Source organism: Heterocephalus glaber, unplaced genomic scaffold, assembly GCF_053883595.1.
Source record: "Heterocephalus glaber isolate CG9 unplaced genomic scaffold, H.glaber_assembly_v1.0 deba00001673, whole genome shotgun sequence".
Taxonomy (NCBI): domain Eukaryota; kingdom Metazoa; phylum Chordata; class Mammalia; order Rodentia; family Bathyergidae; genus Heterocephalus; species Heterocephalus glaber.
Window position 1 is genome coordinate 18,803,859 of NW_028258410.1, and position 27,669 is coordinate 18,831,527.

Genomic DNA, 27,669 nt, shown 5'->3' on the forward strand with positions numbered 1-27,669 from the left:
GGGCCGCGTGAGGGGCGTGGTTTGTGTCGGGCGGGGCTGAGTGGGTGGGACTTCCGGTCTCTATAGAGCCCTAAGGATATGAATTCGGCCCGCAGCCTTCGCTTCAAATGGGTTCCTCTCCGTTTGAGCCACCAGATGAGAGTGCAGCCCAGCCGGCATGTGGATTACAGCCTGGTGAGAACCTAAAAAGAGGGCCTAGCCACACTCTTCACTTAGAGGAACTGAGACAATAATTTGTATTGTGTAAGAAGCCATGGGCATAGTGGGCCACACCTGTAGTCCCAGCACGTGGGAGGCTGAGGCAGGAGGTTTGCTGCGAGACCAGTCTGGGCTGCATACTGAGCCCAAGGCCAACCTGAACTACATAGTGAGACCCTGTCTCAAAAAAGGAAAGGTTTGGGGGGCATTTGTTATGTAACATAACTAATACAATCTTATTGGACAGTTTGCCTATAATTGTTAGATTACAAGAGTGTATACCCTTTGATTTACCTTTTCTATTTTCAAGACTCTAGGGTTATGCTGTGCAATACTTGTGGCTATGTTAATTTAAATACATTTAAATTAAACAGCTGGATGTGGTGGTGAATGCCTATCATCTCAGCACTCTGGGAGACTGAGTCAAGAAGATTGCAAGTGGGGCCAGGGATTTAGCTCAGTGGTCCTGCCGTCTGCCTCGAAAGCTCAAGGTCCCAAGTTTGATCCCCAGTACCAAAACAAACAAACAAGGAGACTGCAAGTTCCAGCCCAGCCTGAGCAACTTAATGAGACCCTGTCTCAAATAAAAAATGAAAAGTGTTGGGATGTAACTCAGGGTGAAGGCTCTGGGTTCAAAAGAAATAGTGCAAAAGAAATTTAAAATTTGAATTCTTCAGTCTCACCAGCCACATTCATTAGTTGCAGTAGCCACGTGTAGTGGACAGAGCAGATCCCAAATGTTCCATAATCGCAGAAAGCTCTGTTGGATGGTGCTGCTGTGAACACCTCACTCATGTTGGACAGACACCTACGGGGAGGTCCAGGACAACACTGTTCAGAGAGGCAGCCTACGTAATGACCAGGGGGTGGGGTAAATAAATGCAGTAGATACAACTGCTGATTCATCACCTCCAGGAGGACAAGGGCTTTTGTCCATGTTTGTTTACAGCTGTATCTTCTTCAGCTTCTAAAACAGGATTTGGCAGGAGTGGTGGTGCATGCCTGTGATTCCAGCACTCAGAAAGCTGAGGCAGGAGGATCTCCATGAGTTTGAGGCCAGCTGGAGTATGTAGTAAGTTCAAGGACACCCTGATCTACAAAGTGAGACCTTGTCTAAAAATTTTTTTAAACCTCCAAAAACAAAAACAGAAAACAAACAAAAAACCCCAGAGGATTTGTTAAATTGATATAGATCTGAAGCTAAGCATGGAGGTTGAGGCAGGAAGATTGTTGCTGTTCAAGGCCACCCTGGGCTGCACAATGGGTTCAAGGCCAGCCTGAACTACTGTATATACCAAGACTGTCGAGAAAAAAAAAAATATATATATGTATAGATCTGATATGGAATGACCTACAAAACATTACAGTGCTGAGTAATATGCATAGTATGTGTTTGCATAAGATGAGTAGATGCTTTGTGAAGGTAGAGGGATCAGCTGCCCAGGTTTGCCTTAAACTGAGGTTCCCAGGATACAAGACTTTCAAGGATAAAGCTGACAACATCCCGAACAAACCAGGGCGAACTGACCTGAGCACCCTGCTGGGAGGGTTCCTGAGAATCTGGCACTGGTGACTTTCCTTAGGAAGGAAGACTGGGACCTGGGGCTTGGGTTCTGGGCCTGCAGGAAGACTTGCTTGTCCTTCTATCTCCTCTTGTGTTACCTGAACTATTTTACTAGTTTCCTTTCCTTTCCTTTCCTTTCCTTTCCTTTCCTTTCCTTTCTCTCTCTCTCTCTCTCTCTCTCTCTCTCTCTCTCTCTCTCTCTCTCTCTCTCTCTCTCTCTCTCTCTCTCTCTCTCTCCTCTCTCTCTCTCTCCCTCCCTCCCCCTCTCTCCCTCTCTCCCTCTCTCCCTCTCTCCCTCCCTAGCTTTTTTCTCCTTTGAGACAAGGTCTCTCTGTGTAACTCAGGCTGGCCTTGAACTCACTATGTAGCCTAGGCTGGCCTTGAACTCATAGCAATCCTTTTGCCTCAGCCAACCCCTTCCTGGGATTCCAGGTGTGCATCACCATGTCTGCCTGGTTTCTTTCTTTCCAGTACTGAGGATTGAACCCAGCACCTTTCCACTGAGCTACATTCCCAGTCCACCCCATTAAAAAATTTATTTTGAGGGGCCGGGGATTTAGCTTAGTGGTTCCACTGCCTGGTACCAAAAGAAAAAAATTATTTTGAAACAGGGACACCCTAAGTTGCTAAATTGCCCAGGCTAGGTTTGGACTTTGCAGTCCTCCTGCCTCAGCCTCCCAGAGTGTTGGGATTATAGGTGTCTGCCACCACATCCAGCTCCATACATCACTTTTTCAGTAAAAATTAAGCAGTAGTTCATTAGGAACAGTTGAGATGAGTTAGATATGAACTCAACCCTCAAATTATGTAACCCGCAGACCTCGGAGCCTATCTCTTCGCCTCAGGAAGTGTGTAAAATTTATCACTGCACTTACCTGCACTTGGTAGAGTAATATATATATATCATCAGTATATTATATATATCATCATATATCACTACATTTGTAAGCTGAGGGCAGATAATTTCAACTTGATTTCAGCAAGTTCTTCAAGATTGTCAAAGTGGAGAGAGCCCGGAGGGATTCCTATTTGTACCACTAGGGGGCACACGAGTGCCTCACAGAATCACCTGGCCTGCAGGTGGACGTCGCCTCCCTTGTTTCTTAGAATTCTGTGTTTGCTCTCCCTGGCCATTAGATGACTGTACTTACCCTGGAAATAAAAATAAAAAGGACAGAGCCTCATCTGGGCTTTGCCAGGGAGACGCTGGTGTATAAACAGCCACTCACCTTCTAGGTGCCGGACATCCTGCTAAGGGATATGATAGTGAATGATTTCAGCACAAATGAGAAAAACATAGGGGAATGAGCCCATTAAAATGCTGCTTCTAGCTGGACGCAGTGGCACATGCCTGTAATTCCGGCATTTGAGAGGCAGAGGCAGGAGGATTACAAGTTCAAGTTCCTGGGCAATTTTATGAGCCCATTTCAGAAAAACAAAACAAAACAAAATAAAGGAGGGCTGGGGTTATAGCTCAGTGAAAAAAACACTAGATTCAAACCCCAGTACAGGAAAAAGAAATCATGATTATGCCATCATCAATTCTTCCCTCTATTTTATTTACTTTTTAGTATTGGGGGTGTCAAACTCAGGACCTCGCGCTTGCAAGGCAGGCACTGTTTCACTGAGCTACATCCCCAGCCCTTCCCTCTATTGTAAAGCAACTTTAATCAGTAGTTTTTGTTTTGTGCAGAGGGTGAGGCAAGAGGATTTCAAGTTCAAGCCCAGCCTGGGCAATTTAGTGAAGTAGCAAGTTCCTGTCTCATAAATAAATAAATGAACAGGGCTGACGATATAGTTCATTGTAAAGGCTCTGAGTTCAATCCCTGGTATCAGAAAAAAAAGTCCACTCTGTTGTATCAGATTTCAGTCAAGGAAAAAAGTGTTTTTACCAGAGAAATGTAAACATTTGTCCATAAAACATTTTGTACAAGAAGCTGGGTGTGGTGCTGCAGGCCTGTAGTCCCAGCACTCTGGAAGCTGAGGCAGGAGGATCTCCACAAGTTTGAGCACAGCCTGGGCTACATAGTTTAAGGCTAGACTGAACTACATAGCGAGACCCTGTCTCAAAAAAGTTATGTACAAGAATATTGATAGTAATTTGTACAGAATGGTCAAATAGATCCAGACTGAAAACAACCCCAAGGTATATCAATGTGAATAGATAACAAATTGTGATGTAGTCACACGGGAATACTACTCACAACGAAAAAGAACCATGGGTCTGGGGCTCAGTAGCAGAGCACTCGGGTAGCATGCACAGAGCCCTGGGTTCCACCTCCAGCACCACAAGAGAAAAGGAAAGCAAGAAAAACAATCATCCTTGCTGGGCATGGTGGTACACCCCTGTAATCCCAGCACTCTGGAGGTTGAGGCAGGAGGATTACTGTGAGTTCAAGGCCAGCCTGGGATACATAGTGAGTTCAGGGCCAGCCTGAACTATATAGTGAGACCTTGTCTCAAAAAAAAAAAAAAAAAAGAGGAGGCCAGGGATTTAGCTCAGTGGTTCTGCCGCCTGCCCTGCAAGCACAAGGACCCGAGTTTGATCCCTGGTACCAAAAAAAAGAAAAAGAATCATCCTAGCTAACCCGAGTCAGTGCTCACTCTGTGCATGGCAGCGTGTATGAGCTCATCGGATATCTCAGTCATCCTTCCGATACCATAAATCCTATTCTACTGATAAGGAAATGCAGCACCAGGTGGGTCAGATTGCTTGTCCAAGGTCACACAGATGGAAGATGCCAGAGCTGAGGCCCTTTGGCTCCCGAGTCCTCACACTTTCCTGCTGGGGGGTGATGTTGTAACAAAGATAACGGGGGTGTGGTTCTCCCTTGCTCACTTCAAGAGAGTGGGAAGGACAAAAATGTTTGATTCCTGCGAACAGTCCTTCAAAACCCAGAACTGTACTTGTGCACATGGGAATTTATCACCTCTGGTTTCTGTGCAGTCAAAGAGTCACCAGCACAAGATCCTGAGCTGTCCTTATCAGCATCCACTCCCGCCAGCTGTGTCTCCTTGGAGATGGGCTGGGCTGGGTGGATCCCTCTAATTACAGCCCTCAAGCCCAGTTACCTTTGATTTATGGGTAGTATGAAGACTGAATCTGTTGGCAGCTGGGTTTATATTTAGGGAAAAAGAAAAAATTGCCTTTCTTCTTCATTGTGAAGAAGGCTGATGTCACCAGCTTTCAGTCCAACGTTGCCTTTTTTGGGGTTATAAGCCTCCCTGCACCTGCTACTTGTTCGAATTTAGGAAGAATGTGTTGCTGTGGGAGCCAGGTGGAATCTTTAGCCTCCAGCAATGCAACCGTGATCATAATCATGGATAAAGTTTTCTGTGGGCTTATTCCCTGCTAGGCACTGGGTGAAGTTTCTTTCCAGTATTATCTTGTTCAATGTGTAAAATAACCTTATGAGGAAGGGCCTGTGATGAGCCCCATTTTACAGGTGGGGAAACTGTGCCACATGCAGTCTGATGTGAGTGCATCCTCATAACCGTGATGATGCAGGCCTGAGAATGTAGTTGAAATTTTATTCATAGACCGGAATGAGCATCCTGCTAAGAAATTGGCATCAGGAACATTTTGTTTAATCGAGAGAAATGTAACAAGCAGCCACTACCACTATGCATACCTCTAAAGGGCCTCTGCAGGCTCTTTGCAGAGGTGGGAGTATAAAAAAGGCTGATGGTGACAGCTAATGCTAGCTGAGTACTTAGTCGAGGGCTGCCCTAGACTCTTGTAGCCTCCATTTTGGTGTCTTGCCCCCCTCACAAATGAAGAAATAGACACACACGCTTCCATATTTTCTCACTGAAGCACTAATTTAACACTCACTGAGTCAGGTACTATGCCAGACTACATTCCCGGTAATTTCCAGTGCTGTGCGGCACCAGGCGCTAGTACTCTAGCACTTACTATATGCCCACAGTATATGCTTGCAGACAGCTGAGTTTTCAGCTTCCAGTCTTACCTTTGAATGCTTTCTTCCCCCCAGCTGGAAGGAAAGCTGGACCTGCTTTTGTGTTCAAGACACTCAACGCCCAGCTCTCATGTACCTCCTCCTCAAGGCTGTCCTCAGTTTGCTTGTTGGTTTGTGGGGTGTGTTTTGTTTTTTGCTTTGTTTTGAAACAAGGTCTTGCTGTGCAGTTCAGGCTGGTCTTGAACTCACTACATAGCTCAAGCTGCCCCCAAACTTGAGATAATCCTTCTGCCTCAGCCTCCCCAGTTCTAGGATTATAGGTGTGCACCAGGCCAAGCTAGTAGTGATGTAATTATGATAAAAATAGATCCAGTTCTGTCCTCATGGAGTTCACTGACTCTTGAGGAGAAAGATATAAAAATCATATAAATATGTATTTGTGGATTGATTGAAAACATATATGTACCTGTATTACTGTCCCCAGCTGACTTTATATAGACACATTTCTTTTGGAAAATACATGGTGTTAGGGCCGGGGATGTAGCTCAGTGGCATCATGCCTACCTGGTAAGTACAGGGTCATGAGTTTGATCCCTGGTACTGGAAAAAAAATGGTGGTTTTTTTGCGGTACCAGGGATCAAAATAGGCATGGTGCCAGGTGTTTTGTTTTTCTATTGCAAGTCTTTTTTCACTCCATAGTGTGTCTTGCATAGTTACATAGATTTGCATTGTCTTTTGTAAGTGATAAGTGTTTGTCAACGTGCAATCTCCTATTAATGTTTAGAATCAGTACCCCTTTAGAATTTTTCTGGTGCTACAGACAAGGATGCAACAGGTGGCTTTGCACACTTGTGTGTGTTTCTCTGACAGATGTCAAGAAATCCAACTGCTAGGTCAAGGAGTAGGTTTTCCCTGTCACTTTTTGTTCTACACACGTTCTGTATTGTTGGAATCATGTGCTACTTTTGTGATTTAAAAAAACTAAAAAATAGAAAGAGGTAGGTAGATGGTTCATGTTGTTGGCGTTTAGGAAGTAGAGGTGCCTGATCACTGTCACATGATGTTATGTAATCTGCTAATCATTATGTAATAAAATCTGAAAAAGATGCTCCTCTGACTTCCTCCTCAGCAAGCAGAGACCTCACAAGCCTTCATCTGTGTTTAAAAGATGAGAAATGGGACTCTCTTAAGAGACTTTGGGTCTTTTCTGAGGGGAAATGTTACCGAGTCTCTGTGACCAGGGTTTCCTACCAGGAAACCCTTTCTTAAAAACCTGTTTCCCTGTTGGCTGTCACAGAACCATGGAGCTGGAAGGGACTTTTTTAGCAGCCTCGTGCAAAAATGCTGTCTTGTAACACTTGCCAAAAGGGGAGTTCTGGGTTGTTGTAAAGGCAGAAGTGTTCAGCTGGGACAGTTTTTCTCAGCCGGAATTCCTGTGAACAGGATCACTTTGCATCTGATTAAATGTGAGCTCATAAAGTACACAGAGACCTTGAAGTGTGCTCAGGCAGCCACACAGTACCTAGAGTAATCGCCGCTGTTTGAATTACTGCTTCCTGGTTCTCCAAATGTTTCCCCAGAATTATGTCATTGTCCTGAGACAAGTCCCACTGGCTTTATCTGGGGTCATGGATGATAAGGACTCCTGCAGTCAAGGAACATCTGTTGGCCACCAGTTGATCAGACAGCCACAGAGCGCAGGGGAAATAGGGATAAAGAACTTGGGGCCTAGTGGGGTGTCAGGTTAAATAAACGTATAACCCATTGTGCTGAGGTCCTTGCCTGGAGAAGTCAGGAAAGACTTCAGAAAGGAAGTGAGAACTGAGCTGGGGCTGGAGGCCAGGAAGGCAATGGAGGGAAAGAGTGAGGAGAAAGTCACCACACAGAGGCAAAAGCATGTGGAGACACAGAGGCCGAGGTGAAAGAGCATTGGAGGTGAAGGGAGCTCTGCACATGTTGGAGGAGAAGCAGCTGGCGCGGAATAGCCTGTGAGCCTCCAATACATGTCTGGGGTAAGTCAGAGGCAGAATGAATCGTTCAGTCACAAATAATGTTCAACAAAACCTTCCCCACCCTCACCCCATACTGGTATTTACACAGTCCCGCCAGCTCAAACCACTGTCCCTTCGAGCAGCTTGTACCACTGGTGATGTAAGTGTTACCGTCATGGATCCCACAGTCATGCTTATAACACTGGTGGTTCAAGCCTCCTGGCAGTGAGACATATGAGTTACAGCCCTGTGGTGAAATTGTTAAACCCACAGCCTTGCGCATGCTAGGCAAGCACTCTGAAACTGAGCTACATCCCTACCCCCTTTATTTTGCCCAGGCTGGCAGGAAACTTTTGAACCTTCTCCTTCTACCTCCTTCGCCCAGCTAACAGAGCCTTGAGTGTGTACTAGGCACCTTGCAAGCACCAGGGATTCAGTGGTGACCAACAGTAGTGCAGCCCTCGTGGAGCTTATGGTCAACAAGGTGAGTAGGAGTACAGAGAAGCCCGTAAACAGAGGCCATTGCAGACCATGCAAGTACTGCAGGTGCCTGGTGCCAAGCTCCAAAGCAAGGGCTTGTTCTTCCCCACTTCTGGTTTCCGTATTCAGGAAGACTGAGGGTCGACTGGTCATTTCCTTTGATTTAACCAAATTTAAAAAACAACGTATTTAGATCTCTAGTATATGCCACCTGTTGTACTAAGTGGTCTCCATGTATTAATTGTGGCAATCCAGGTATTATTATTATTGCATTTTTCAGGTGAGAAAGATGAGGCTCAAAGAGGTTAAGTAACTTGCCCAAGGTCAAACAGCTAATAAGCAATAAAGCCAAAACTGGGACCCTCGTTCTTAAACCACATCCCACAGAACAAGTCCACAAGCCCCTCAAAGCTGGTTTTGTCTCATGTGATCTTGACATCTCACTTGCTCTTTTTGAGCCTCGGTATTTCCGTCTGTAAAATGGGGCCGAAGGATCCGCCCATCACGCTGCTCGGTCAGGCACAGTAAGTTGGGAGCCCAGCTCGGGGATCATCTGGACAGAAGCTGGAGCCAAGTCTGGGAGGTGGGAGCGGACCTCCCGGCTCCCAGCTGGTTTCCATGACAACCCAGCCAGCCACATTCTCGCAGCTGAATGCCATGCGTCATTTCCGGTTCGTTTATTTCCGGGTCCCAGCACAAGCTGCGGCAACGGCCCTTTATGGCTCAAAGCAGGGTCTGCGAGCTCTGTGCTCGCTCTTCTGTTCCTTGCTTTTTCTGCCACCCATCTGTAGTCACTGCAGCCCGCAGTCATCTACCCCTTCCCAGGGTCAGCGCGCAGCCGCGGCCCAACCTTCTTTCGGGCCCGGCTCCAGGAAGTCACTTCCGGCGCGAGTGTTTCCGGGTTGCCTTGGACCCCCGGGTACTGGTCTCTGTACCCCGCTGCCGGCCGGAGAGCTGAGAGCCCAGCAGGGCCCGGCTTGGGCAGCGGCCGCGCCTCCCGTTTGCGTCTCTCGTCGGGTCGCCCTCGGCGTCAGTCAGGGGTGAGTGAGGGGCGGCCGCGAACGGAAACTGCTCCCGGGCAGAGGGGGCCCCCGACGCTGCAGGGCTCGGAGGGCCAGGGAACGAGGTCCTCTCGCGGGTCCCCAGGCGACCGGAGGGCCCGCTTTTTCGGCCCCCGCGGGACCCCCAGCCTGCCCTCAGGATCCCCATTGCCCTGAAGCTGCCTCGCAGGCTCCCGGAGCCGGCCGAGGGTGGCTTGCGGCAGCTCAGGAGGAACATCCCCCTCTTCAACGACTAGCCGAGCTGGAGGACACCCCGAGCCCACCGTGAGGCCGTGACTTCGCAGTGATCAGGCTGTGGTGGCAGACCTGGGCTTGTACACACTATGTGACCTTGGATAAGTCACTTGTCTTGTGAGCCTCAGTTGTCTCGTTTGTTAGGTGGGACGAATCTGGTTGCTAGGGCCGGAGTGAGGATGAAGTGAGACGATGCCGATGAAGCGATGAAGCACTGTGCCTGCCATTCGGTGGGCATACAGTAAATGATAGCTGCTGTTAACTTCATTCAGAAACCCGTGTGGTGGCTGAGGGTGTAGCTCTGTACAGCGCTTGCTTAACGTACCAGAGGCCCTGGGGTCGGGCCTCAGCACTGCAAAAGCAAACCCCATGGGAGGAAGCCCGAGTTTGACACTGTTGTTTTTCCCAACTGATGTGGCACTCAGAGGTGGGGGGAATTACCCAGCCGGCAATAGCAGTCACCAGCTCCTGTCCACTACAGGGACACAGCTTCCTTCACAGTCCCTCAGAGGCAGCTGCCTGGAGGGAAATCCACTTTCAGCACCACCACTCAGTTTATTTTAGAGGTTTTTGGAGGCTAGTGTGGGTGTGGGGACCATCCAGGGTTTCACGGCCAGTGGCCATCCACTCCTGGATGTGAGTGTGGAGCCTCCTGCTTGGAATGGGTCCACAGAGGTGAAGTGGGGAGAGGAACCCCCTTCCCCTGCTCCTGTTGGGAGCTGAAGCTAGACCAGGGACGTGTAAACCTGTGGATTGAGGCAGTGCTGGAACCAAAATAGCTCCTGCCTGTGCAGGGAGGGGGCGCCTTCAGATGCTGCTCGGGAATGTTTCTGCTTGAATGGGCGAGCTGAGGTAAAGCCAAGCCGGTGCTTTGCCATCCGGAATCATTCCAGTTCCCTTTAGCGGAAATTTAAACCGTTACAGGTTTCCCTTTAGATGTTTTAAAAACCAATCATTAGAGGCCGGGGATTTAGCTCAGTGGTTCTGGTGCCTGCCTCGCAAGCGCAAGGTCCCAAGTTCCATCCCTGGTACCAAAAAAAACAAAACAAAACAAAAAAACAATCATTAGAAAAGCCACTGGCTCCTTGACTTGTGCAGATCCGTCTGTCCATGGACTTGCTTTACTAAGGGGCCAGATTGTGGGTGCGGGAGGTGCAGACCAGGGCTGCCTGTCTCTGTGTTTAGGATATTCACAGAGCTGTGTTGTATTTTTTTTTTCCCCTGCCAGCTTGGCAAGGCTTGACATTCCAGTCTTTGGGTTGCTTGGAGAAATTAACAGCTTCTGTCACTGGGCTGAGTCTCGTGAAACCAGGCTGTTTTTGCAGAGTACGTTTTTTGTTGTTCTTGCAGTGTGCTGGGAATAAATTGCTGGCTCTGTGCTCAGAAAAGACACCAGCTATGACCAGCCACAAGGCAGGCTATATCCTCCGAAAATGTATTCAGCAAGGATGATGTAACTGCTTCACCACTGGCCAGCCTCATCCCTTGGCCCTTGAGCTTACATCATAGAGAGATTTGTGGTTCTCCCAGCCCCGTTCTGTGTGGGAAGCTGGGAATTTTGCTACTAGAGGAATTTTTAGAACTCAGCTCTGCCAGCTCTGCCATAGGTCATTCTACCTGAGTTGAGCCTTTCCAAGTAGAGCTGCCCATCAGATGTAGCTTTGCTGGACACATTGGTGCAGTGTCAGACTTTTGGCATTTGACTTAGGTTCACATCTCAGATCTACGTCTTCCTACCTTTCAGGCTTACAGCAAGTGAGTTGGCCCCCTTAGCCTCAGTTTCTTCTTTAATGTTGGGGTTGTCATGCGGATCTCATTGGTTTTTGAAGAACAGTTTGCACAGGGCCTTCACATACTGAATCCCCTTGGAATGGTACCAACTATAACAATAAACGAGGAGGAAAATGGGAGAGACCCAGTCTTCAGGGCCTGCCAGACTGAGTTCAAATTCCAGTACTAGCTGGGTGTGGTGCCGCACACCTGTAATCCCAGCACTTGAGAGGCTGAGGCAGGAAGTCACTGTAAGTTTGAGGCCAGTCTGGTCTACATAGTGACTTCAAGGCCAGCCTGGACTACATAGTAAGACCCTGTCTGAAAAAAAAAAAAAAATCAGCCTCTTGAATGGGCTGGGGATATAGCTGAGTGGTAGAGTGCTTGTCTAACATGCACAAGGCCATGGGTTCGATCTCCAGCATTGCAAAAGGAAAAAAAGCCTCTTTGAGCTTGTGGCTGACTTCCTTTGAGAAAAAAAATCACAGCAGTGCTTGATGTCTTTTTTTTTTTTCCTTCAGTGCTGGGAACTCAGGGTCTCAGGCTTGCTGGGCAAGTGCTTTACCACTGAGCTATGCCCCCAGCCCCTTGATGTTGTTTTTAAATGGTCTCAGACATACCAGAAAGTAGCCCTGGGACCAGAGGCAGGATGGAAGCTTCTCTTGCTTAAATAAAACCCAGCAAATGCATAGAGTTATCAACAAGAACTGCAGCTGGCATCTTGTGGAATGCACCATTGTTATGTTGGAAGAGAATGCGTATCTTTGATACTGGGTGCTGAGCTCTCTAGCTGAAGGAGGCTCTGTCTTCTTCACTATAGGCCTCTTCTCTACCCACTCCTCCGGGTAGGAGGTGGATGCTCCACAAATATCTTTTGGACTTGGAAATCATAGGGTGGTCAGAGGAATACTGCACAGGTGTCAAATCAGAAGGCCAGCCTTAGAGTCTTGGATCCACCTTCTGCTGACCTTGAGCTGCTTGTAGGATATCATGGCATCTTATGGAGCTCATTTCTTCTCTCTCCAGCCGATCCTCCAGGATTCGTCGGAGGGAACCATGAGAAGATACAAGATTAGCATCATATATGCCCACATACTTTACATCATTCATTTTACTTATTTTCTCAAACCCTCAGTGTGTATCAGGGTCTGTGTTAGGCATTGTGGTAAACAAAACAGATACAGTCCTTGTCTTTTGGGGTTCACTGGTTATCAGGCACGGCAGTGAAGAGAGAAGGCTAGTAAATGAACACATAATGTTAGTAACTTTAGGTTCTGGCTACACCTGGATGACATGACAGGGAGGGACCGGGAAGGTGGGAGTTATTTGAGATGAAGGGTCAGAGGACCTGGTGGCACATGCCTGTAATTCCAGCTAGTTGAAAGGCTGAGGCAGGAAGGTCACAAATTTGAGGGTAGGTAGTACAACATAGTGAGACCTTGTCTCAAAATAAAATTGGCTGGAAGATGTAGGTTAGTGGTAGAGCATTTGCGTAGCACTCGTGAGGCTCTGGGTTCATCCCCAGTAGTGCCACACACACACACACACACACACACACACACACACACACAGACACACAGAAGTTGAAGGATCAGGGAGGGCCTTTTGAGCAGTGACATTTGAACTGAGGCCTTAATGATGAGGTGAGCTAACTATGGGAGAAATCAGAAAAGAAAAACATGCATCCATGTGCAAAGGCCTGAGATCGAAATAAGCCTGGCATATGTGAGGAACCAGGATCTGTGTAGGGGAAGGCTGCTGGGAGAGGTGCGCTGTGCTCAGGAGGCAGAGTTTCATCCTGAGTGGCCTAATCTTTGCCTCCTTTCTCCTCAGGGTTATCTGTCACTGTTGCACTGGGGTTCTTTGACAGGGTAGTAGGTGGGAGAAGGTAGTCTTTTTACGTACCTAGGATTTTTGGTTTTGCCCTGGGGATGAAACCAAGGGCCTTGTGCATCCCAGGCAAGTGCTCTACCTCTGAGCTACATTTCTCCCCAGCTTCTTGTTTTTTTGAGATGGGGCATGCCATGTAGCCCGGGCTGGTCTTGAACTCTGCGCAGTCCTCCTGCCTCAGCCTCCCGAGTGCTGGCATTATAGGCATGTACCAGCATGCCTGGTGAGGGTGATTTTCTTTATTTTATTTTTTTGTTTTTTGGGGACCGGGGATTGAACTCGGAACCTTGAGCTTGCAAGGCAGGTGGCGGAACCACTGAGCTAAATCCCCGGGACCTGAAGGTGATTTTCTTGACCTCATGATAGCTACCAGGCCCTATCCCTTTTGGACTCCCCCACCGAGCCAGATTTAGAGGACCCCATAGGCCAGCCCCAGCGTGCAGCAGCTTCTCCCAGTCCCTTGCCATCTCCCATGGTCTGTCGCTCAGAGATACTTTGCGAGCTCGGACTCTGCCCCAGCCCTGTGCCAAAGGTACCTTATGCAGAGCAAGATGGTCATGGTAGGAGGAGCTTCTGGTCCGGGCATGGCTGTCAGGGCTTACTTGGAGCTGGCCTGCTGTACAGCGCTTATGTACGGATTGTGCGGACGCTCACACTGACTTCGATTCAGACGAGAAAACCCCCGGAGAGGCTGAGTCATGAGCCCAAGTGACCTGGAGGAGCAGCCCAAGGTTTCACACCCAGGCATTCTGGCTCTGAACCCTGTCTCTTTTTTTTTTTTGGTGTTTTGAGACAGGGTCTCGCTGTGTAGTTCAGGCTGGCCTTGAACTCGAAGTGATCCTCCTGCCTCAGCCTCTCAAGTGGTAGGATTACAGGCATGCGCCACCACCCCCTGCTTGGACTCTGTTCTGTGTTGCCTCCCCCTGCCCCGGTCCTTGATGAATCCAGATTTGCCCCCAGTGTTGTGGCAGCAAGAACATTGGTAGATCTGTGCAGGTTCTACTAGCAAACAGGTGGCTGAGGAGAGAACAAGATGGCAAAAATCCTGTGTCCCGGCTCGGAGCAGGCTCTCCTGTCCCGCCGGGCTGTAAAATGCTCTCAAGGTAGAGGGAATGCAGGCAGCAAAGCACCACTGAGGGGACAGCAGCCGGGCGGGCACTTTTCAGAATTGTAAATGTGATCATGTCCCTTGCTTTAAGCTCTTCAGTGGCTTCACATGGCTCTGAATAAGTAAAACATGAAATTCTTCTCTTTTTTTCCTTTGTGCTGAGGATCTAACTTAAGGCCTCACACACGCACAGCAGGTACTCGATCCCTGAGCTACACCCCCAGCCCCAACAAAAAACATGAAACCCTTAATGTGCTCTTGGAGGCCCTAAGTCAGGCCTGGTGGCAGCTCTTGCCGCTCCCTCTGTTGTCCCGCCCTCGGCCACCTCCTTTCTGCCCCTGTGCCAAGCTCCTTCCGGCCTCAGAAGGGCAGGGTGTGGCTGGGAAAGGCGTGGACTGTGGGGCCACATGGCCTGGGTGCCGGTCTCAGCTCCGCCTGTGAGTCCTGTGCTTCTGTGTTGGATTTTCCCCAGGCCCGGCAGCAGCTTCTGTCTTCAAGGGCCTCGAGAATCCGTGAGCCAGTACAGCAGGAAGCACTCTGGAGCCGGAGTTCCCTCCTCTCTGCAGAGCCGCTCTTGCGTGTGATGCATGTGGATGATTGGAGGAATGATGTGCTGCTTGTTTCTCCCCTTGCAGAGCGCTCCGTTGGTCCAGCAGGTGGCATGTCAGGGCTTTTAGAGATGTCCCTGCCTGCAGTCCAGAAGCCATGGAGGAGATAAGGTAGCCTCCCGGATCAGATGGGGAAGCCCAGTTCAATGGATACAAAATATAAGGATGACTTATTTCGGAAGTACGTGCAGTTCCATGAGGGCAAAGTGGACACCACCCCCAGCAAGCAGCAGCGTGGCAATGATGAGTACCTCCGGGTGGCAGCCTCGACCCTGCTCAGCCTGCACAAGGTGGATCCCTTTTATCGATTCCGGCTGATCCAGTTCTATGAGGTGGTGGAGAGCTCCCTACGCTCACTGCGTTCCTCAAGCCTGCGGGCTTTGCACTGCGCCTTCAGCGTGCTCGAGACTGTGGGCATCAACCTCTTCCTCTACCCATGGAAGAAGGAATTCCGAAGCATCAAGGTGAGTCCATGGCATGGCTGGCCACACTGGTGTTCCCTCTCCTCTCCTGTCCCTTCCAGTCCATCCTAAGAGGGGTTCTGCCCCTCTGACCGCCTCCCTCCCCTGCTGTCAGAGCAAGCTGACCTGGTCCCCGAGGGGCGGGCTGGGGAGTTTGAGAGGGGATCCGCAGCCTTCCAGGCAGGGAAGGCACAGGGCGTTAGCTGCCAGTCAGGCTGTAAGTCTGGCATGTTCTTCAGATCTTCACGGAAGGGCAAGAGAGGAATAGTCTTGAGTGCTTATGGGGAGTTCCGCCTTCAATCCAATCCCAGTTATTCAGCCGTGTTTGCCTTGGGTTTCTCTGCTTGTGGAGTGGAGCCTTGGTGCCCACACAGAAAGCTAGTGGTTTCCTCCCCTGGCGTCAGAGAGGGGCTGAAGTATAATGTCCTCCCAGGGTGCTCCTGTGTAGGAGCCTCCAGGCCTGCAGAGAAGCTGTGAGACCCTCTGCTGCCCTCTCTCCCTCCTGGGCCCACTGAGTGGCCTTTGCTTTGGCCCGGTGTCTGTTGTGTGTCTCTGAGAGACAGCCCCGCCTCTCTTCTGCCCTTCCTTCCCCAGACCTACACAGGCCCTTTCGTTTACTATGTCAAGTCGACATTACTGGAGGAGGACATCCGTGCTATCCTGAGCTACATGGGCTACACACCTGAGCTGGGGACTGTGTACAAGCTCAAGGAGCTCGTGGAGAGCCTCCAGGTGAAGATGGTCTCCTTTGAGCTCTTTTTGGCCAAGGTAGAGTGTGAGCAGATGCTGGAGATCTACTCGCAGGTGAAGGACAAGGGCTACTCCGAGCTGGACGTCGTGAGCGAGCGCAAGAGCAGCTCAGAGGACGTACGTGGCTGCTCCGATGCCCTGCGGCGGCGGGCTGAGGGCAGGGAGCACCTGATCACTTCCATGGCCCGAGTGGCACTCCAGAAGTCGGCCAGTGAGCGGGCGGCCAAGGACTACTACAAGCCCCGTGTGACCAAGCCCTCCAGGTCAGTGGACACGTACGACAGCTACTGGGAGAGCAGGAAGCCCCCCCTGAAGGCCTCGTTGAGCCTGCGGAAGGAGCCCGTGGCCACAGACTTGGGGGAGGACCTGAAGGACGAGATCATCCGCCCGTCCCCCTCCCTCCTGACCATGTCCAGCTCCCCCCACGGCAGCCCCGATGACCTTCCTCCCTCCTCGCCAAACAATGGGCTTGGCCTGCTGCGCAGCGCGTACTTCTCTGCTCAGGATGACGTGGACCTATACACCGACTCGGACGCCAGGGCCGCATACCGCAGGCAGGACGCTCTTCGGCCGGATGTGTGGCTGGTCAGAAACGACGCCCACCCCCTCTATCATAAGCGTTTGCCCCCGGCCAAAGAGTCTGCTCTCTCCAAGTGCCCAAACTGTGGTCTGGCCTGCAGCGCTGCCCTCTGCCAGCGCTGCGACAGCCTGCTCGCCTGTCCCTCGGCGCCCAAGTCCAGCAACTTCCCCATCAAGGCTGCTGCTCTTGACAGCCTGGCCCACGGGCCCCCTCTGCGGGAAAAGCACTCGAGCCAGGCTCAGGCCCTTGACCGCCTGCCGCCCCTCCACTCTAAGTCCAAGCCCTCCACCGCAGCCACCTCCCGCTGCGGCTTCTGCAACCGCCCAGGCGCCGCCAACACCTGCACCCAGTGTTCGAAAGTTTCCTGCGACGCCTGCCTCAGCGCCTACCACTACGACCCCTGCTGCAAGAAGAGCGAGCTGCACAAGTTCATGCCCAACAACCAGCTGAACTACAAGTCCACCCAGTTCTCCCACCTCGTGTACAGATAGACCCCACCTGGCACCTTCTTGCTACAAGGGCTACCCCACTGACCTCCTGGTTCCCTGGTGAGGAAGTGTTAAGGCATCCGGTGGAAGCAGGGGCCTGAACTTGACCATGTAGGTGGCGGGGATCTGGCTTGCTGCACCCAGGTGGGAGTTCACTTAGCAACTCATATTGCAACCGATGGCTGCTCCGATGGCTGCTCCGTCATCTGACAAGGAGAGGGTGGCGCTTGCGCTCAGATTCAGTTTGGCTAATCACTCCCTGTTCAGTTGGTTTTTGGTTTGGTTTGGTTTGGTTTTCTTGTTTCTTCTAAGGAGGATTTGTGTCTGGGATTCATGCCGCGCCCACCCCTCCCACTGTGAAGCCAACATGGATGGGGAAGGCCCTTCAGGTCACCTCCAGATGTCCACCTGCAGCGGCGAGCTAGAGGCCTGTTGGCTTGTGAAATGAGCCCTCCTGCCACACTGGGCCTCTCCTGACGGCTCACCCTTTGGCCATCCTGTTCCCAAACGCAAGGATCCCCAGCCAGACCCCCTGCACCCTGCCTTTCCTGCCTTCCCAGATGTCAGAGGTGAAGTGAGTCCAGTATTAGCTGAATGTCATCGTGTTGCCGCCACAGCTCTGTCAGCCCATGGTGTTTGTGAACTTCGCGCCGGCACACTGACGTGTGGACTTCCCATAGCAGGACTGACCTTTCCCTTTCTGTTGTTTGCACATGCCCCTCTTACTGTACTGTAAATAGATATTTTTGAGATTTATTTTTAAATAAATATTCAACTTGCTATGTGTTTCAAAGTGGTTAAAAATTAATTATGTAGCTATTTATAAAAAGGCCCTGGGTTCTTAGTCTTCCAAGGGAGGCCTCCTGCCCTTTGCTCTTGTGTCTTCCCCTTGCCAGGGTGGAGTGGCGTTTGGGGCAGGGCAGGAGCAGAGACCATGTCCCCTTTTCTCGAGCTGGTGGTGAGCCACTGTCTTCCCAGGATAACTACTTACACCTACCTCCAGCGTGCACTTAGGGGGTTAGCACGGGTGCTGAGTCTGCCCTGCAGACTGCGATGACCCAGTGACGATTCAGGGAGCTCGCCCTTCGCATCGACAGCCCTGGTCTTTGGAGCCTGCTGGTCGTTCGCCTTGCACTCCAGACTTCTTGAATCTCGTTTCAGAAGGAAAATCATTTGGGTTTCCCACAGCTCTCCATCTCTTCACCAGTTCCCAGCACTCATCTGCAGCAACATCCGGGAGCTTTTTGCACTAACTGGGCAGGAGTCGGCACGTGTCCCCCAGATGCTTGGCTGGGCCTCGGCGCTTCCGGACTGAAGGCCTGGACTCCCCGTGGGAATCACCGAGGTCTGGATTTTCCTCTTCTGGGGTTGCAGAACAGGAGTGGGGCAAGAATTTGAAACTAAGTTGCTTCCTTGTAAACTACTGTTTTAGCTGTAAGTGTTTGTGATGTACACACTGTTAGGGATTTATGCGCAGCAGGTTTTCTGGGAGGAAAAGGTGTTCGGCTCTGGAGCAGGTTTGAATCTGGCTGAATCCTGAGGCCACTGTGAATTTGCCAATGTCCTTCCAACTCAGTTGAGTGGTTTTAAGGTTTTCCAAATCTTATATGGCTCTTTTTATAATATATATATATCTAGTAGCTCACATGTAGATATACAATGTGTATATAAAGTTGAATTTCAACCAATTTTATTACTAAGACCAGGCTGTCCGGGGCATTCATCTTTGATGTTCTTCATTTTCACATTTCAGAACTGGCAATGCCTGGCCCATTCCCAAGAGCTCTAGTTTTCTAGTTTTCCACTTCCAGATTGCTCCAGCATCACAGTAACTTAGCTCCTAACCAACTGTGATGCCACGTGATTTACAGTGGGCAAAAGCAGGAATGGCCAAGTTGTCCTAAGAAGACAAAGTCCAATGTACCTAGCATCGTGGAAATACTGTCTTCATAGACTGGAATAGGAAATACGACCGCACTCCTCCTTGCTGTGTATCTTACTGTATGAAGTTGCTGTGATTAAGATAGTTAAATATATGCTAATTTAACAACGCAGATGTTTTGCATTTGATTTCTACCAAGAGTTGAAATGTTGAGAGATGATTTTAAAAAATAATAAAGTGTCTTCCATTGTTAAATGAAGTGTTTGGGGTTTTATGTCCCCTGTCTTCTCCACTTCTTTGAAGTTTGGGTTGCTCTGTTGTGGAAGCCTTGTGGGTGTTTTAGTTTTGTTTTGTTTTTTTGTCAAGGTCTCACTATGTAGTTTAGGCTGGCATTGAACTCACTATGTAGCCCAGGCTGACCTTGAACTGGTGATCCTCCTGTCTCAGCCTCCCGAGTGCATCCATGGGATGACAGATGTGCACCACCACGCCTGCCTTGGAAGCCATATTTAGTCCTTTAGGACAGGACTCCGGGTCCTCCCCCAAACTGACAAGTGATAGCCAGCCCTTGAGTGCTGGACCATGAGGCCCTTATGTACTTAAACTTGGTGCATGATCTTCTTGTGTAATAGTCCTGATCGTCCTGTGAGGTATGTTGTTAGGGTCTCCATCCTACAGAAGAAGAAGGGGAACAGTTCGGCCATGTTTCCCAAGGTGGGAGTACAGACACCAGAAGTAAATATTGGTGGTGGCTGAGAGGCATTACATAGCACTGGAGGACATTATTAAAAATTAGGCAGGCATGGTGGCACTTGCTTGTAATCCCAGCACTTGGGAAGCTGAGGCAGGAGGATTGTCTCCAGTTCAGGGCCAGCCTATGCTACACATAGTGAGTTCAAGACCAGCCTGAATTACATAGTGAGCCCCTGTCTCAAATAAAAAAAAAAAAAATCCAAAATCCAAAACAATTTTCCACCCATGTAACTCCCTTAGGGAGGGGCTCAGTTTGTCTTTTTCTTCTTCTTTTTTTTTTTTTTGGTACCAGGCATCTAATTCGGGTTCTTGCGCTTGCACAGCAGGCGGCAAAACCACTGGCTAAATCCCCGGCCCTTGTCTTTTTCTTCCTTGGTGCTAGGGACGGAACCTGGGGCTTGGCCATGCTGAGCTATACCCTGGCCCAGCTGCCTTGTCTTCAACAAAGAGAAAGTGCATCATGCTCAGAGTCGGGCAGAATCTTAGCTGAGTTTTCATTTACTTTCTGTCAAAACAGGCCATACCAGGGCCGGGGATTTAGCTCAGTGGTTCCGGCGCCTGCCTCATAAGCACAAGGTCCCTAGTTCGATCCCCGGGACCAAAAAAAAAACAAAAACAAACAACAGGCCATACCATGTTTTCATCTGCAGCAATGATAGATTTCTTTCAGAAATCAATTTAAGCTGGGCATGGTAGGGCACAACCATAATCCTACACTTGGGAGGCTGAGGTGGGAGGGTTACTGAGAATTCAAGGCCAGCCTGGGCTACATAGTCCATTCCCAGCCTGAACTGCATAGTGAGACCTTGTTGCAAAAAAAAATAAAAAGATTTTTTTTTTTGGTTTGTTACTAGGTTTCAAACTCAGGACCTTCAGTAGGCAGCAGAACCACTGAGCTAAATCCCCGCCCCAGGTGTTATTTTTTTGAGACAGGGTCTTGCTATGTAGTTCAGGCTGGTTTTGAACTCTGTAGCACAGGCTGGCCCTGAACTGGAAACGATCCTCCTGCCTCAGCCTCCTGAGTGCTAGGATTACAGGGGTGTGTCACCGTGCCTGAAGGTGTTTTTAAAAATGAGCATTGCTGGGCATGGTGGCATACACCTGTAATCCTAAATGGAGGCAGGAGGATCATTCTGAGTTCAAGGGCCGGCTAGGCTACAGCATGATTTCAAATCTAGCCTAAACTACATAGAAAACAGCAAAATACAAAGCTAAGGTGTAGCTGTGCAGTCAATGTGGGGTCAAGCACCAGCAGGGCCTCTGCCTCCGATGCTCACTGCTCTGAGGCTGACTCAGGGCAGCTCAGCCTCGGGAGAGGTGGCGTCTCAGTTTCTTCCTGACTGAGCAAGGCAGTGTCCAGGAGTTGGAGCTGTTGTAGCCAAGGAGAGGGCAAGGCCACCCTGGGGCGTGTGGAACAGTAGCAGCCTAGAGGCGAACCCAGCTCCGGGTGCACAGGGAGCAGATGAGTGCTCAGCATCAGCATCAGCGTCTGGGGGCAGTGACTTCAGAGCGGATCTGCATCTGTGGAAGTGAAGGGCAGGCGCATTTCAGCCACACAGCACGAGCTCCACTGCCAGCTTCGGGTGCCAGTTTGTGGCATCCCGGGGACCTGAATACCCTTCTCTGTGGGTTATGTCGGGCGCTGCAAACCATACCCTGATCTTCAGTCACTACCTCTCCCTTGGTAACAGAGCCCTGATTTTTAGATCTACGCCCACCCAGAATAGACTGTTCCTTGGCTCTCCTGCAGCCAGATACGGCCCGGTGCCTTATGTCTGGTGCCTGCATGGAAAGGTGCTTTGTGTGGTGGCTTCTAGGACATGGTCTTCAAAATGGAGGTGGGCCAGGTGCAGGGGCACATTTCCCAGCCAGGTGGGAGGGTCACTTGAGCCCAGAAGTTTGAGATCAGCCTAGACAGCATAGCAAAAAAACAGAAAGGAGCTTCCCTTTTCCAGCTGGATCCTTCCTGGCTGGCTGGTGTGGCCATGAGGGCTGGAGCTAAAGCAGCCCCAACAGCTCCTGAGGATAATGCCAGATGAAGGGGATGGACCACAGCCTTGAGGGCTGGTACTTTGGTACTTAGGAAGCTGCCATGATACCCTGTCTGTACTGTCTACCTACAAGTTTCTTTGGGGCAGGCCAGTATTGGAGATTGTACTGAGCTACATCCCTGCCCCTTTTTTATTCTTTATTTTGATACAAGGTCTCACTAAGTTGCCTAGGCTGGGCTCAAACTTAGTGATCCTCCTGCCTCAGCTTCCTACAGTGCTGAGATTACAGGCATGTGCCACTCCGGGTTTCTTAGATGAGAAATTTATCTTTCTTAAACTACATTTCCCCCTGTTTGCCTATTTTAAGAACTTTTTTATTTACAATAGAAGTACAGGGCTGGGGATTTAGCTCAGTGGCACCATACCTACCTGGCAAGTGCAAGGTCCTGAGTTCGTTCCCTGATAATACATACACATACACACCCACAAATACAAAAGAAGTGCAACTAGTGTAATGAACTCTCACATACACTGAGCCAGCATCAACAACTCAGCAGTTACCAGACCGTGGCTGAGCTGGGTCCTGTCTGTCCATCTCCCTACTCCTTTGAAGCAAAGTCCAGACATCTGTTTCCTTTGTGACTTTCAGTGTGTACATCCAGAAGACAAGGGCATTTAAGATAGGGTACCTCTAAAGACCTAATATTTGTGTCCCTTCCCCCAGGTTCATATGTTGGGAATGAATGCCCAGTGGGCTGGCATTAGGTTGACCTTTGGGCAGTGACGGGATGGGGTGGGGCCCTCAGCGATGGGATTAGTGCCCTTCAGGGCAAACAGAGCATTTCTCTCCTGTTCAGACCATCAGTGAGCTCGGAAGTGGCCTTACCAGACACCAATGCTGCGGCCTCCTTGCTGGACTTCCTGGCCTCCAGAACTGTGAGAAGTCAGTTAGTATTGCACGTGAGCCATCAGCCTATGGTATCTTATAGCCTGAACAAACCATAGACAATATCATTCATTAACCAAGTAAGTTTAAAACACTTCCTTAATGCTGACAAATTTCCAGCCAGTGTCTGCATGTGCAGTTGTCTTGTATATGAATATGGATTTGGATTTTGTTTTCCTGAGACCCACAAATGAGTCCCCCACATTGCAACTAATCTTCAAGTCACCTTTACTTGCAGATCACAGGGCCCCATCTTCTTGGTTTTCCTCAAAATGCATTTGTCGAGGAAACTGAATTTTCACGTAGAGTTTGCCAGTGTATAAATGTTGCTTATTTCAGTCCCAGTTTGTTTAGCATATTCCTCTCTTCTCTCAATATCCTAAAAATTGGTAGTTGCTTTTATTTTTCCCAATTCCTTACTGCTTATTTGCACATGTACAAAAGTAGAAAAACATTCCTTATGGGCATCTTTTGGGGCTTCAGCTCCACACAGGGGAGAGAGGAGCTGAGTCCGGCCAGGCTCAGTGCACGCAGAGGATTCCCCCGCCACTGGCCAGGCTGGGTCCCTGCTGTCCCAGGGGCACTCTCCACCAGCGGCTCATTTCGAGCCCGTGTGGAAGAGGTGAACAAACAGCAGCCTGGCTCACTCCGCCCACCAAGGCCTCAGTTCCCTCCTCCCCGCACCTCCAGTGAGGCACAGAAAGAAACAAAGTGGGGAGGGCGCTATACTATAACAACTCAGTATATAAAATACACACTGGCACCTAGATACACACATGCAGATAAGTGCATATATTTTATTCTTCTCTCACCATATTAATACACTCAAATGCACGTGTATCCTTTTTACTGATTCAGCCCTGAATGTAACTCTGCTGTGAATCCTTCAAGAGAAGCACCTGGAGCGCACAGGGACTGCAGACGCCCTCCTCCAAGGTGGTGCGCCTCGGCAGTGGGAGGGGCAATGGGCAAAGCGGGTCTCGGAGCCCAGAACAGCCAGGTTAGAACAACTCTCAAGGGGTGTAGTCCCTTTCCCCACATGCAGTAAAAGGGGCTGAGAACAAAGGCCGCTCCGAGTCCCAGCTCTGGGCTCCTGACCTTACTCCAACAAGGTAGCTGTCTAATTATTCTCTCCTTTGCCCAATAAAATGATTTTGGTTCCCCATTTCTCTTCCCTGTCCAATAAAGTGATTTGTTTCTCCTGAGCTTATAGCTCTACTTCTTTCAATGATGTAGGTTTTTTTTATGAACCCTAGATAAAAATGCACCCTCACAAGACATAACAGCACCTTTCTTTTTTGTTGTTTTGTTTTGTTTTTTTGAGACAGAGTCGTGCTATGTAGCTCAGGCTGATCTTGAACTCACTATATATGCCAGGCTGGCCTTGAACTCGGAGCAATCTTGCCTCAGCCTCCCAAGGGCTTAGGATTACAGGTGTGCACTGCCATGCGCAGCTATCGGCACCTTTCTGTACTTTTTTTTTTTTTAAGCAATTTGCTGTATGCTTTTTTTTTAATGGGAGCAAAGTTTATTTGAAAAATAAAAGTGAGGAGTGAGAGAGAGACTGGCTCTACAGAGCAAGCTTGGGCTGAGTAAAAGAGGAAAAAGCAGGGCAGGGGATTTAGCTCAGCCGCACAGTGCCGGCCTGGCAAGCTCGAAGTCCTGGGTTCAAATTCCAGTACCCACCTGGCCAGTACACGATGCAGGCCTGAGAAAAAAACACACTTGAGACACAACTAAGAGAGAAAGCGGGGTGCCAGGACGACCAACGCTGGTGCAACCCAGAAAGGCGCTGGACAGCCCCAGGCACTGACTTTTTGGTCTTTCTTTGTTTTTTTTTGTTACCGGGGATTGAACTCAGGACCTTGCGCTTTTGAGGCAGGTGTGGGAACCACTGAGCTAAATCCCTGGCCCAGGCACTGACTTTTATTGGCAATCAACTGGGGTAAAGGCCATGACCTGTGGTTTCTATGGAAATTAATGTAAACAAGGCTCAAAAAGGACAAGACAAAGCATTCTTAAATTAGGAACAGAATAGAAAAAATATATGGTTGTAATTAGAACATTGTCCTAGTCAGAAGGTTTTAGTTGTGGGAACAGAATTTGGGTGCGAGTTACTCTGACCTCGGCACGTAGGCTTCAGCCGACTGGTTTCTATAAACAAGCCAAGTGTGGGATTAGCTGTTCACAGCCTGCCTTGGGCATAATCAGTATTACAGTCCTCTGCAGAGGACACAGGGCGGGGTACTGGAAGGAAAGCCACAATAGTGAGTTTGATTTGTTTTTATATTAAAAAAATTATGGGGGCCGGACATGGTGCCACCTGCCTATAATCCCAGCACTCAGGAGGCTGAGGCAGGAGGCTCACCATGAGTTTGAGGCCAGCCTGGACTACATAGTGAGGTCAAGGGCAGCGTGACTACCTACTGAGACCCTATCCAAAAAAAAAAATTCCATTCATCTACAACTTGACTACCAGTGGCATAGTTTAAAGATGGAATAAAGGCAAGTGTGATGGCACACACCTATAATCCCAGCACTTTGAGCGACAGGTAAGAGGGACAGAGGTAAGAGGATCGCAAGTTGGAGCCCAGCCTAGGCAAGTCAATCCCAACCTACAATTTAGCAATTTAGCAAGACCCTGTCTCAAAATGGTCTGATCAGGTCTGGTCAGGTAGGGATCAGTCTGTCTGGGCTGGTTGGTGCTGGCCCAGTCTAGGCCAGTCTGATTCAGTTGAGGCAGGTCTGATCCTGTCAGGGTCTTTTGACCTGGTTTGGAACCAGTGGGGACTGATCAGAACCAGTCCAATCTTGGCCAGTTGGAACTGGCCAGAACCAGTTGGAACCAGTCAGAGCTGGTCCAGCCCAGTCAAGACCACTTCAGTTCAGTTGAAAGCAATCAGGGCCAGTTGGAACTGGTTGGGGGCTAGAACTGGCTGAGTCCAGTCTGGTCAGATACGGTCAAGTCTGTATGGATCTGGGAGGAACCCACTGGCGCCTGTCAAGGCCAGTTGGGACTGGGCAGGGGTGTTTGGTACAGTCCGGTCCAGTTGGGGGCTGATTGGAACCTGTTTGAACCGGTTGGGACCTGTCAGAATGGGTCAGAACAGGTCAAAACTTGTTGAGGCTGGTTGGTTTTGTGGCAGGGTCTTTTTTTTTTTCTTTAGTACTGGAGATCAAACCCAGGACCTTGTGCTTTTGAGGCAGGTGTGGCACCACTGAGCTAAATCCCTGGCCCTAACAAGGTTTTGCTATGTAGTTCAGATTGGCCTTGAACTCTTGGCAATTCTCCTACCTCAGCCTCCCAAGTGCTGGGATTATAGGTGTGCACCACCACACAATACTCAAATTTTATTGATTGATTGATTGACTGGTACCAGGGATTGAACTCGGGTCCTTGCTCTTGCCCCAGCCCGGTAGCAAATATTTTAGACTGCACAAAGAAGACAAATTTCCATACATTTTTTGACAAAACTCAACATTTCATGGAGATTGAAATTTGAATTTCATATAATTTTCCTGTCCTTTTAAAATTTGCAATACTGGGCCGGGGATTTAGCTCAGTGGTTCCGCCGCCTGCCTGGAAAGCACAAGGATCCAAGTTTGATCCCCGGTACCATAAAATTTGCAATACTAGGATTTGAACCCAGGGGCTTTCACATGCTAGGACAGGAAAATGCTCTATCACTAACACCCCCCCCCCTTTTTTGGTACCAGGGATCAAATGAGGGACCTTGCACTTGCAAGGCAGGTAGCAGCACCTCTGAGCTAACCCCCCAGCCCACTAACCCTTTTTACCTTTTTTTTTTTGGTACCAGAGATCGAACTCGGGACCTTGTGCTTGTGAGGCAGGTGCCAGAACCACTGAGCTAAATCCCCAGCCCTCCACTAACTCTTTTTATTTTGAGAGGCAGGCCTCAAATTTGCAACCCTCTGAAGTAGATTTGATTACAAGCATTTGCCACCACACCCAGCTGTGTGTGTGTGTGTGTGTGTGTGTGTGTGTGTGTGTGGGTTTCTTTTGAGACAGGGTCTCTCTGTAGTATAGGCTGGCATTGAACACCTATGTAGCCCAAGGTGGCTTCAAATTCAAGGTGATCCTCCTGCCTCAGCTTCTCGATTGCTGGGATTACAGGCCTGCACTGTATGTATATTTTTAAAAACACATAATTCAGGGCTGGGGATTTAGCTCAGTGGTTCCAGCGCCTGCCTCATGACCTGAGTTTGATCAATGGTACCAAAAAAAGAAAACAAAAAAAAAAACCCCACATAATTCATTTTGAGCTCCCCTTGGAAGGAATAGGGGTTATAGGGTGCTCAAAACTTTACAGCCTTTCCCCAGTCCTTTCCCCTGCTTTATTGCCTCAAAGGAAATTATTTCTTTTCTTTTCTTTGAGACAGGGTCTCGCTATGCAGTTCAGTTAGCCCAGACTTGCAGCAATCCTCCTGCCTCAGCCTCCCAAGTGCTGAGATTTTTCTTCTCTTGATCATTCCCTTTTACCCTGAGAGCTTTCTCTAGAAGTAGAAAAGGAGAGCGAAGTGCAGGTGCCCCTTGGCCTGCTCAGGACCCTCCCCTTCACTGCCACAACCCTGTCAGGGTCAGGCTGACACTCGCTCAGCAAGATCCCCTCATTTCAGTGTCTCCCCAACACTGATGCCAAATGTCCTTCATTGCCATCACGCTTGCAGTTTCTACTACGGTAGAGGAATACTGCTCTGAACCCAGTCTCCGTGCACCCGAGGGAGCAGCGGGCACAGCAGGCGAAGTCCCCGCAGGACTGATCTGCGATTCTTGGGGTGGCCCTGATGGCGGCCTGGAGGCACAGAAGCCTGAGCCTGGGCAGGGTGGGCTCTGGCCTGGGTCTCGCGTGTTCCCACGAGGGTCCCAGGCGGGAGGCAACCCGCTCCCAGCTGCTGTGCCTCCCGCCGGAGCCTGGGCCGGAGAAGCTGGGGGCGCCTGAGATGACACGCGCGCACTAGCACGGAAGCTAGC

The 27,669-nt window shown here is 49.6% G+C and overlaps 1 protein-coding gene across 2 annotated transcripts; it reads left to right on the forward strand.

Moving 5' to 3' along the window:
• Window positions 1-30: 30 nt before the first annotated feature.
• On the forward strand, window positions 31-19,241 carry Spata2 (spermatogenesis associated 2). 2 transcript variants are annotated; one of them, XM_004858067.3, is made up of 3 exons: window positions 31-174; window positions 14,853-15,289; window positions 15,881-19,241. In XM_004858067.3, the coding sequence occupies exons 2-3, from the start codon at window positions 14,954-14,956 to the stop codon at window positions 17,105-17,107; spliced, it is 1,563 nt and encodes a 520-aa protein (XP_004858124.2). In that variant the 5' UTR covers window positions 31-174; window positions 14,853-14,953; the 3' UTR covers window positions 17,108-19,241. The 2 variants fall into 2 exon arrangements, with proteins under 2 accessions (XP_004858124.2, XP_004858123.2); XM_004858066.4 differs by lacking the exon at window positions 31-174 and adding an exon at window positions 6,863-9,194.
• The last annotated feature ends 8,428 nt before the right edge of the window (window positions 19,242-27,669 follow it).

Coding starts and splice junctions, on each gene's coding strand:
- Spata2 (XM_004858067.3), top strand. CDS start 14,954: ATGGGGAAGCCCAGTTCAATGGATACAAAATATAAGGATGACTTATTT. Junction 15,290..15,880: donor AGGAATTCCGAAGCATCAAG/GTGAGTCCATGG, acceptor TTCCTTCCCCAG/ACCTACACAGGCCCTTTCGT.